Source organism: Melanerpes formicivorus, unplaced genomic scaffold, assembly GCF_026170545.1.
Source record: "Melanerpes formicivorus ecotype bairdi unplaced genomic scaffold, bMelFor1.0.p_v2 SCAF_36, whole genome shotgun sequence".
In the NCBI taxonomy this organism is placed as follows: Eukaryota; Metazoa; Chordata; class Aves; order Piciformes; family Picidae; genus Melanerpes; species Melanerpes formicivorus.
In genome coordinates, this window is record NW_027142388.1 from 1,773,179 (window position 1) to 1,784,551 (window position 11,373).

The 11,373-nt window shown below is 45.4% G+C and overlaps 1 protein-coding gene across 3 annotated transcripts in view; it reads left to right on the forward strand.

Moving 5' to 3' along the window:
- PI4KA (phosphatidylinositol 4-kinase alpha) overlaps nt 1–9,200 on the forward strand; it is a 62,852-nt gene extending 53,652 nt beyond the window's left edge. For 2 of the 3 annotated variants that reach the window (XM_068157245.1, XM_068157246.1), the window contains 11 exons: nt 960–1,030; nt 1,852–1,924; nt 2,034–2,104; nt 2,785–2,894; nt 3,454–3,558; nt 4,022–4,147; nt 4,470–4,590; nt 5,740–5,899; nt 7,112–7,201; nt 7,549–7,632; nt 8,506–9,200. In XM_068157245.1, coding sequence (XP_068013346.1) covers nt 960–1,030; nt 1,852–1,924; nt 2,034–2,104; nt 2,785–2,894; nt 3,454–3,558; nt 4,022–4,147; nt 4,470–4,590; nt 5,740–5,899; nt 7,112–7,201; nt 7,549–7,632; nt 8,506–8,557 — 1,063 coding nt within the window. In that variant the 3' untranslated portion in view covers nt 8,558–9,200. Of the gene's footprint in view, nt 1–959; nt 1,031–1,851; nt 1,925–2,033; nt 2,105–2,784; nt 2,895–3,453; nt 3,559–4,021; nt 4,148–4,469; nt 4,591–5,739; nt 5,900–7,111; nt 7,202–7,548; nt 7,633–8,505 lie in introns of those variants that run through there. The other variant, XM_068157247.1, reaches the window with a different exon arrangement.
- Nucleotides 9,201–11,373: the final 2,173 nt, after the last annotated feature.

An 11,373-nucleotide genomic window follows, 5' to 3' on the forward strand; every position in this document is an offset into this window, starting at 1 on the left:
GGGACTTTTTAGGGTGTCAGTGATAGGACTGGGGGGAATGGAGCAAAACTAGAAGTGGATAGATTCAGATTAGATGTTAGGAAGAAATTCTTGACCATGAGGGTGGTGAGACACTGGAACAGGTTGCCCAGGGAAGTGGTAGAAGCCTCATCCCTGGAGGTTTTTAAGGCCAGGCTGGTTGTGGCTCTGAGCAACTTGAACTAGTGTGAGGTGTCCCTGACTGTGGTAGGGGTGTTGGAACTAGATGATCCTTGAGGTCCCTTCCAACCCTGACAATTCTATGATTCTGAATACTGGGTGCCTTCTCTGTGTGTGTTAATCAGTAGGATGAGTTCCAAGAGATTAGGATCTGATTATCTTGGTATTTAGAATGAAATCTATCCACTGTTATTATGAAGTCATAATTAAGCACAGGTAGTAACTGTGCTTTGCAAGCACTGCATTTTGCACCCCAGCTTGAAAATTAATCTGTTTGTGCATCCCCAGTGTCCTGTAGCTGTACCAAGCGCAAGAACAAATCAGGCACATAGGCATTTTGTGACTTTGTCCTTTTCCACTTAGCAATATTCTTAATTCTAGGAGAATTTCTAGGAGAAAATTACCCTGCTGTAACTATAGCAGTGATTACAGAAGGGTTTGAGATGCTCAGATACCTGTACAAGGAAGAGTTTCATATCTTTCTCTCACATCTCTTACGTTGTTTGAGTTTGTCAACAGCCTGTATGTCAAATCAGTGTTAAATCTTTGAAGGAAAGGCTTTAACCTTTGTTAAGACAGCAGATGTTTTGGTCAGGTATTGAGTCTGAAAGTTCTCTAGAAGTGCTGTGCTAAGAGATCTTTGTCATTACAGGAGGAAATGTTTTTAGTAAAGGTAGCATAAACTTGAAACAAATTTGAGGTGAGGACGTAGAATAATATATGGAATGCAGGTAAGAAAATAAATACATTCCTCTTTTTAGGCCATTCCCTAAAGGAGATGAAAGGAAAAAAGCTTGTTTGAGTGCTCTGTCTGAGGTGAAAGTGCAGCCTGGTAAGAAGTCATTTGGTGGTATCATGCAGTGGGCTCTTTGTATTCCACAGCAGGACAATATTTTCTGCAAGCCAACCTAGCAATCTCTGCAAATGGCAGCTCTCTACTTCTGATGTTGGTGGCTGTTCTTCTGGCACAGCTGCAATGTTTTTCTCTTGGAACTATTTCAATATTTTTACTCAAAAAATAATTTCTATATGGAGTAGCAAAACTTGCCCAAGAGCAAGCATGGATAAGGGTAGAAGCATCTACCCAAAGAGGAAAGATAAAGCAGCTCTTTTTGCTTGGGCTACCTTTTCTTTTGTTCAAGATGAAGCACTGTTGAAAAGTTATCTCAAGAGTGAAGCCCTGTCCAGATTTTTTTTCTCCTTTTTCTCCCATCAGGCAGTCCCCTGACACATGGTTGTCTGAAGGTCCCTACACCCCTTGAATGTATATTTTCCCAGTCTGAATCTCCTTTTTCCAGTGGAGTTTGAAAGCTTTCCCAGGTCTCAATTCTCCTACCATGTGCTGGTTGCTGAGGCACTTCCCTAGTGCACTGGGACATGCTGCCACATCTTATTAGGGACTCCTGCAGGACAAGTCCTGTCTGTCCATCTCTGTGGTACAGATTCTGCAGTATTAGCTCAAAACTCTGTTCCTTCCTGGCCATCACTCACTAATGCAAAGGATGCTCCAGCCTTTGTAGCTCACAGGCTGTCATCTCCAGTTGGTGTGTAACATTTTATTGAAGTCAGAACTATGCACAGAAGTTACAAGCTTGTCACTGACTCTCCCAGCAGCCAAAGGATTCGTTCTCACCTCTCTGCTCCACTTTGCAGGCTGCTACCTGCCCAGCAATCCTGAGGCTATTGTTCTGGACATCGATTACAAATCAGGAACTCCTATGCAGAGGTACCCTGCTCTTGTTCTCTTCTCCCATTAAGTTAATTAATGATATTTAGATATTTGTCTAAAAATTCTTGTCTGGCTAACTTGCACTTTTGGTTTTATTGCCATTTAGTGCAGCAAAAGCACCCTACCTGGCCAAATTTAAAGTGAAACGATGTGGAGTTAGTGAGCTTGAAAAAGAAGGTTAGTAGCTGCATCTTAATCATTGACACTACTAATTAAGAGTCAGTAGTTCTCCTAACACTGCCTGCCTTTAGTGACCTGTATTGCTGCAGTACAACTGTCTCCGTGTTGAACTTCATCTGCAATGATTCAGGTTGGAAATAAGGCTGGATCAAAGGAAGTGAGAAGGAAAGCCTGAAAATTAAATTTCCTCCCCCTTTGTTTTTTTCCCCCTTCAATGTTTTGAAGTCCCAGGAAGCATCAGAGCTATCTTGAAGACATTTTGATGGTTACTTTAGACTAATATGCTTGCCTTTGCCTGGTTGTCAGACTGTAGTAAGCTCCAGGGTTTGGCAGTTAGTTCTCAGAAATGCTGTGGGATGCTGTAGCTGAGTAAATTCAGACCTTCATCTGGTAAATCAGGAACACCCTTTTGAGGTGGTTTGGTGGTGATCTGGCAGTGCTGGGATAAGGCTTGGACTTGATGATCTTAAAGGTTTCTTCCAACCTAAATGATTTTGTGACTCAGCGATATGTTCCAGTAGGCAAAAGGAGCTGTCTTACAGCATCCAGCTTGCAAAGCAGAAAGATCCATAGTACACCTGCAGGGAAATGCTGTGGGTTTGAGTGCAGAGGCCTTGTCACAATGAAAGTAACTAACGAAAGGCCATGTCTGGGTTCTGTTTGTACTCTTCCTGCAGGTCTGCGCTGCCGTTCCGATTCCATCGATGAAAGTGCAGAGGAAGGGGTGGACAGCAAGAAAATCTGCTGGCAGGCAGCCATCTTCAAAGTGGGCGACGACTGCAGACAGGTACTAAGCTATCAGTCTTTGCACTTACAGAAGACAGATTTGCAGGTGGCAATAGTGAGGAAGAGAAAAATTTTAGTCTAGAACTACTTTTCCTTGGAAGTTTGAACCTCTCCCATAGTTATGGACTGAGGGAGGGAACTGGGAAATTCTGGTTTGGAAACTAAAGGCATCTTTTCAACACAGTTCCCCATTATTTAACATTCTTTTCCAGAGTTTCAGTAGCTTCTGTACGTTGAAGCCTGATTGGTTTTGATTAAGAGGAAGTGCTGCCTATTATCCCTGTGGTTACTAGCAGCCCTCTTATCAGAGTGATGGGAAAACATGTTCTTCATAGGTCAGCAGTTGAATCTTCAAGTATTGCTTGCTCCCCACCTAAACAGCATTTATCTTACTTGCATTGTGATGGCCCCCAGAGCCACAGTGCATGCACAAGCACACATCTGCAGACCTGCTGGGGTAACTTAATACACACTTCAGAGTTCTTTAGATCATTTTTATAACCTTACCTTGTGATCCATCACCCCTGTAACATTTGTGCAATTTGTTTCTTGTCTGCCAGGACATGTTAGCTTTACAAATCATCGACCTCTTCAAGAACATCTTTCAGCTGGTAGGCCTGGATCTTTTCGTGTTTCCATACAGAGTGGTGGCTACAGCTCCTGGGGTAAGTGAGCAATTAACTGTTACTGCTGCAGAAAGTAGTTCCTCATTAAAAGAGATTTCCTCTTCCAGCACACATAACAATTCCATGCTCCAAGGAAGTGCTGCCCACATCGCTCATGCCAAATATTTGGAGTCCCAATGACAAAAAAGTCTTTCCTCTCCTGCTTCCTTCTTTTCTGAAGTTTTTAGCTCTCAAATTTTGCTGCCTGTGGTTCTTCGTGTTTGCTGCTTGATTTCTGGGACTCTGTTGTGCAAGTCAACAGGAAGACACAGAGCTTGTCTTGCCTTGCCTGGAAAGCCTGCAAAATTGGATGGATGTGTTCTGTGAATGAGCTAGAAATCCTGCATTCAGTCCTCTATAGGCTTCCCCACATTTCCAGGGGACCTATCTGACTGCCAAGAGCCATGAGTGGGGTATTTGTTGGGAGCATGCTTTGCAGACCTGTTTCTCCTCTTGCCCTCAGTGTGGTGTTATTGAGTGCATCCCTGACTGCACGTCCCGGGACCAGCTGGGCCGGCAGACGGACTCGGGGATGTATGACTACTTCACCAGACAGTATGGGGATGAGTCTACCCTTGCATTCCAGAAGGTAAAACAGCACTTGGCAAGCACAGCAAAATCTCAGCTGGGAAGCATTCTAGCTGGAAGAAATAATGACAAATAATTGGATAATGACTACCCTAGTGCTGTATCTGGTTTCTGATGCTGATAATCCTTTTGTAGCCATGAGTAACGTAGCTAAAGAAGTTATTGCAGCTGTGGATGTGTGGAGAATGTCATTGAACATTGCTTTGAGCTAACCATGAATAGAAAAGATGAAAAAGCCTCCTTGAGATGTATCTGCTCCTGGGATGGAGGGTTATTAAATTCTCCATGTTTTTCTGATCCATTTTACCTTCATGTTTGTACAGGCTCGCTATAATTTCATCCGCAGTATGGCTGCCTATAGCCTGCTCCTGTTTCTGCTCCAAATCAAAGACAGACACAATGGCAACATCATGCTGGACAAAAAGGGACACATCATTCATATTGGTCAGTCACATCCACGTTCAGATTTCAGTAGTTACCTTTTCCTTCTGCTGTAGTGTTGCTTGTAGAAGACAGTGAGCTCAAACTCCATGCTGATTGCAGAGCTTGCAAACACACAGGGGATGTTTTCATGCCTCTTCAGTGGTGGCTGCATGGTTGTGGTGGCTGCATGGTTGTGGTGGCTGCTCTCTGGAAATGTAGCTTTGCAAAGTTTTACCAGCTTTAGGAAAGAACATGCACATGTGTACGTGGCTCTGGAGCCCTCAGCACAGGAAGGACATGGACCTGATGGAGCAGGTCCAAGGGAGAGACACAGAAATGATCAGGGGGCTGGAGCACCTCTGCTATGAGGACAGGCTGAGGGAGCTGGGGGTGTTCAGCCTGGAAAGGAGAAGGCTCCAGGGAGACTTAATAGCAGCCTTCCAGGACCTGAAGGGGGCTACAAGAAGGCTGCAGAGGGACTGCAGTGACAGGATGAGGGACAGTGGTTTGAAATGAGAAGAGCAGATTTAGATTGGATGTTAGCAACAAATTCTGCACCACGAGGGTGGTGGAACACTGGCACAGTTTGCCCAGGGAGGTAGTTGAAGCCCCATCCTTGGAGATCTTCAAGGTGAGGCTCAACAAGGCTCTGAGCAACCTGATCTAGAGGAGGATGTCCCTGCTGACTGCAGGGAGTTGGATTGGATGACATTTGGAGATCCCTTCCAACCCAAACCATTCTATGATGCTAAGTATGGATCATGCACGTTCTACATCTGCATTCATCTGTGTGTGTGTATAAATGTACAAGGATATAAATATATCTCTAGGTTACTTTCATCACTGTGTGTGTATGAATTAAATCTGACAAGTAAATTAATGTGAGGCTGTAACCTCTGCTTTAGCTTTGCTTTTCTGGAACTGCACAGATGTTTCAGCAAGGATTTTTGTATTTGATGTCATCATTCTTAAGTCTAATCTAATGTCATGGTGATGATTCTTTTGTTGGGCTTCTTACACTACATCAAAGCTTTTTTGCAGTTGGAGTTGAAATGTTGGTAGAAAAAGTAGGTGTTAATACATGACATTCACCTCTGCTTTCTTCTGTAAGCTTTGACAGCACACAATTAACCAACCAAGTTTATGAGGCAGCTTATCTTTTGTGCACAGATTTTGGATTCATGTTTGAAAGCTCACCTGGTGGAAATCTGGGCTGGGAGCCTGACATTAAGCTGACTGATGAGATGGTGATGATAATGGGAGGGAAAATGGAAGCGACTCCATTCAAATGGTTCATGGAGATGTGTGTCAGAGGCTATCTGGCAGTCAGGTGAGCTGTGCTTAACTGCTCAAAAGAGGAAGTGCTTGCATGCCACAACCAGATGAGAAGATAAATAATAATAAACATTTGTCTGTGGGGGATCTGAGCCTGTCAGACTGTTCTGGTACATCTTGAGTCTTGGAAATAACTTCATCCTGCATTTTCACAGCCTGACTCTGTGAGGTTTTCCTGTTCCTATGTTAGATTTGAAAATGTGATGTCTTGTAGCCAATGTATAAATGGGATACTACCCACACTTCCTGACACCATTTAGCATGCTGCTGAAGCTTTGCACTAAGAAACTGCAGGAGAGTAAACCAGTTTCTTCTTTTCCCGGACAGGACCATCATGTTCATCACTGTTTCAGTTAGAGTTAATTAGGTAGGGATGTGCAAAAACTGCTGCAGTTTTCCATTGTAAAGTGTGCAGGGATTTGATAGTTCAGCAATTTATGTGATAGACAGCCAGGCACTGCAAAGATGGCAGCTTCACCTTCTGCCATGCCAATCAAACAGGGTTTGCTTTTACACACAGGAGCACTAATAAATCTGTATGGAGAGGGTGTTGCATGTGGGTTGGAGGAGGATACTACAGCAGATGAAAACTCCTACTACCAGGAATAGAAAGTATTGTTGATGTTATCTTCCAGAGTCAAAGTTTCTTCAGCCCCAGAAGGGGCTGTCTTGGAGCCATGATCAGTTTGGTTCCTTGACGGGAAGCAGACTGGAGTAAGTTCCATGTCAAGGCAAAATGTCACCCAGGTAGCAGAGTAATAGCTTGGTAGGAAATGAATGTTCTAAGTGGGAGGAGAGAGGCTGAGCTGGTGTAGCAAAGAATGACATGAGGTAATTAGGAATGAGAAGATAATCTGTTAGTGTGGTATTGCTGGTTTCAGCCTTCTGTACTGTTTGGATGCAGTGATTCACCTGTCTGGTGCCAAAGAAACATTGTTTGCTGAAGCATTGCTCTGTGTAATCCTCCTTGAGCCCCTTCATCTTGCAGCATTCCCAGGAGGTCTAACACAAAGCAGAGAAATGTAATGAAAATGACAGATTGCAGGCAGTGGTGGAGCTCCACCAACAAATGTAAGGGGATTAGATATGCTGATTTAATTACAGAAAAGGTGTGAGCCAGCTCCTTGAGCTCCTCAGCCTGCCTGCTTTACCTGCCAAGGCTGCAGGAGTTTGAGAGCTGTAACCTTGTTGTCCTCTCTTTCTCCAGGCCTTACATGGATGCTGTGGTCTCGCTGGTTACCTTGATGTTGGATACAGGGCTGCCCTGCTTCCGAGGGCAGACAATCAAGCTGTTGAAGTAAGTTAGCATATGCATGAGCTAGAGAACCTTCCTGTGTTCTTCACAGGATGTGCCCTGCAGCTCAAGGGCACTACAAAGGTATTTTAAAGCAGCAGCTGCCTAGAAAGAATAATCTGCTGTTCCTAGAGCTACTGCTGAACTGAGGAATCCACAGCCTCCCTCTCCACTGACAGCAAGGGCTAATTAAAACATGGGATAATTTGTATGAGGGAGTCTCACAAGTGGGAGATGTTTGCAGCAAGTGAAATCAACACTTGGCTAAGCTTGTGCAGAGGCACCTTACCATGCTCAGAGGGAACCTCACTGACTTTACTCTTTTTTTCCCCCCAATTTTCTGCATATAGACACAGGTTCAGCCCCAACATGACCGAACGGGAGGCTGCAACTTTCATCATCAAGATCATCCAGAATTGTTTCCTCAGCAACAGGTTTGACATCCATGCATGTCTTCTCTCTATGGCCAAAGGAAGGTCAGCAAGCTGCGAGCAGAGTTTTGTCAGTCAGATACTGAACGTTTCTGAGTTGTTGATACTGAGATAACACAGTGCTGCATCTCCACTCTTTGACACTGGGAGGAAGGCTTATGCCCAGGCTGCTCAAAGAGCAGGGCTGCCTAGCTGAAAGAGCAGAAGATTTTCTGTCAGAGTGAATCTTTGGGCCAAAAATTAGGCAAGGCAAGAGAGGGGATTCTGCCCCTTGACTCTGCTGTGCTGAGACCCCCACCTCAAATCCTGCCTCTAGTTCTGGTGTCCCCAGCACAAGAAAGACACAGAGCTGTTGGAGTGTCACAAAGATGATTTAAGAACTGGAGCAGCTCTGCTGTGAGGACAGGCTGAGGGAGCTGGAGGTGTTCAGCCTGGAGAAGAGAAGACTCTGGGGGACCTTATTGTTGTCTTCCAGTACGTGAAGGGATCCTACAGGAAGGTTGCAGAGGGACTTCTCCTGAGGGTGTCTAGAGACAGGACAAAGGGGAATGGTTTGAAGCTGAGGCAGAGCAGGGTTAGGCTGGAGCTTAGGAAGAAGTTCTTCAGTATGAGGGTGGTGAGACTCTGGAATAGGCTGCCCAGGGAGGCTGTTGATGCCTCCTCTGTGGGGGTGTTCAAGGCAAGGTAGGATGAGGCCTTGAGCAGCTGAATCTAGTCAAGAGGCATCCCTGCCCCATGGCAGGGGGGTTGGAGTAGGTGATCTCTGAGGTCACTTCCAACCTGAGCCATTCTGTGATCTTGATGTTTGTTCTGTGACAGTGGGTGCAGTCTATGTTTCAAATTTTTCCTTACCTCTGACTTTGTTTTTTCCTCTAGGAGCAGGACATATGACATGATCCAGTACTACCAGAATGACATCCCATACTGAGAGGCACTGGAGAGTCACTGCTGATGTGAAACATGCAATCCTGTGCTTGTCACAAGTAGGAGCTGCTCAGTCACACCTCACTATCCTCATCGTTCGTGTTTGTGTGTGTGGGCACCCAATTCCTGGCCATTGCAACAGCTGGTCCAGTTCATTCCTTTCTCTCTACTGGGTTCTAGATATTTCTGTTTTTCTCTGGAGTTCCTGAGCTGGGCTGCAATCACAAGACAAGTTGTACTACGATGATGAATGTGTGAGAGAGAGGCAGACCTGGTGGGGTTTGATAATTTTTTTCATGCAATGCAAGGATTTTGTAATGCCTTTAAAACGTCAACAAATCCCTTGTCCTGCACAATCCCCCTCAAATGCTATGGAAGGGCAGGGTGTGGATGGCTCTTTGAAAAGAGAAATGTTATCTTGGTCTGATTTTACTGTAGAAAAATCTTGATAATCATCCAGGGTGGTGATGTCTGTGTAGCTGTGTTCATACTTTGCACTGTACATGGTCCCTGTTACGTGATCAGTATTTCCTCTGTACATGAAGAATGTATTTTTTCCTGTGTGTGTTTAAAAAAAGAGAATCTACTGAAGATATATTTAATCTATAAAATGTAATAAAAGACCGTAGACTTTGGGTCTGGTTCAACTCTTCTGCTGTGCACCAATTTTCATTTCCACCCTGCAGCGTTCTGCACATTTGTGTAGAGTTCCTTGCAGTGTGACCTTTCCTTCTCATACAGAAAGCTGATTTTCCCCACCCCCCCCACCCCCATCCTCAATGACATTTTTCATTCATAAATCATAGAATGGTTTAGGTTGGAAGGGACCTCCAAAGGTCATCCAGTCCAACACTCCTGGGCCTCAACAACCTCCCTGGGCAACCTGTTGCAGTGTTCCACCACCCTCACAGTGCAGAACTTGTTCTTAACATCCTCTGTGAATCTGCTTGAATGCCTACAAGGGGTGTTGTCTCCAGCACTGCCCTGGGCAGGCCATTCCAATGTTTGAGAACCCTTTCCGTGAAGAACCTTATCCCAGAATATGTCTTGATGAGTCCTCAGCCCTGGGAGAAAAGAGATACCCCAAAAAATAGGGAAAATGCTCTTAGAACCATAGAAACTTTTTGGGTTTTTTTTAAGTTTCTGTGCTCTCAGAAATTCCAGGTCATAGTGAGAGGCAGATTTCCCTGGCTAAACCCATAGCAGTTCTTTCTGTGTTGGCCATGCATTTACAGAGCCCTTAAGAAAGGAGCAAAATTGATAGTGGTTCTTTTGCATCCCATGGAGCCTGGGTTCACTGCTACCAGTAACTTGATCAGCACTGTTGAAATGCTGATCTCATATGCATGTAGAAGCTGAAGAACAGCCATCCACCTCCACCAGCAATGTGCCTGTGTGAGGGCCTGGCCAGGAAGAAGGGTCTGGGGACTGCCTGCAGGCACCCAGCACATGCTGCACACCCTCAGGGTGGATAGGGGCAGAGAGCCAGTGCAATGAGCACCCACGGGAAGAGGAGCTGGAGTCCTCTGGAAAATGCTGGAGAAGAGGGGAAGGGATTGTGACCAACAGAACAGTTCAGTTTGTTGGGTTTTTCTCCTTTTCACCATAAATATCTCCACACTGTCCCCTTGCTTCCTCATGAATGCTGTCAGTAAAGAGCAGTAAACAAAAGAATTTGTCCCATGCACAGGGCTGTTACAGGTAAAGGCCTTCTGACAGAACCTTCTTACTGAAAGCATCTTGCAATCATACTTAGCAGTGTGGCCACCATTTTCCAGCCTGAAGCGCAGGGAGCCTAGCTCAGGCTGTTTCCTGCATTATAGCAGTGGTGGGGTGGTTGGTTTGAGGCTTTTGTGCTTCATCTGTGTTTGTTAAGGACCCTGCATTTAGGAGGTCACAGGAGTTACAATTCTAAAGAAACAAGATCTGTAAGGTGACACAGTGTTTATTAGATAAGCTCCTTGGCTGGCACAAGCAGATGAGTTCTGATAAGGCACAGTCCTGGCATCAGCTGGCTTATTAAATCGCACAGCCTCCCCAGAAGGCCCCTGTCACTGCTGGGCTGCTCTTGCTAGGGCTTTGTAGCTATGCCTTTGTGTTTATTTCTGCTATAGGATCAGTTGCCTAATAGCAGTAGTAATGTTCCTGTTATTCTGAGGTCCCTCTCCAGGGTCAGTACGGTGTAGTCAGCAAAAAAACACCAACATGCCTGTGTGAAGGTTTCTGAACCTGCTGCCTGCCTGGGGACAGCAGAGCAGAGAGGCTGACACAGTGACAGATAAGCCATCACACAGGCAGACGACAATGGCTGGCAGCTCACTGGAGGGAGAAGTTCCCTCCCTGCCTGCATTTAGGTGTCTCTTCCCAAGGGAAGCCTGGCAGCCCAAAGGGAACAGAATTGGGAGTGATTGTTGGCAGCGTGGGTGTAAGTGCCCACACAAAGACCACGTTACAGACTCTGACCCCCCATACATGCCTTTGGGAATTAAGACCTGCTCAGTGACAACACATACGGAGCTAGGAACGTGCCTTGGTCTGCTCTGAAGCAAGCTGTCTCAGCTTTGCAGGGACAAGCCTGTCCCTGCACAAGGAGTGGGGGGAAATGGCTGAACTGGGGCAAATCTAGGAGCCAATCCCAGCTACATGGATTGATTGGGAGTCAACACGTGGGGTGGTAACTGATCCTGATGTAAGAAGGGGCAAGTCATATTCCATGCTTGCAGAGGTATGGGAGTGGTAACTCACAGAGAGGGGTAACAAAATACCTCACAGAAAGGGATAACAAAAAGATGAGTTTAAATCATACATTGCTATCATGCA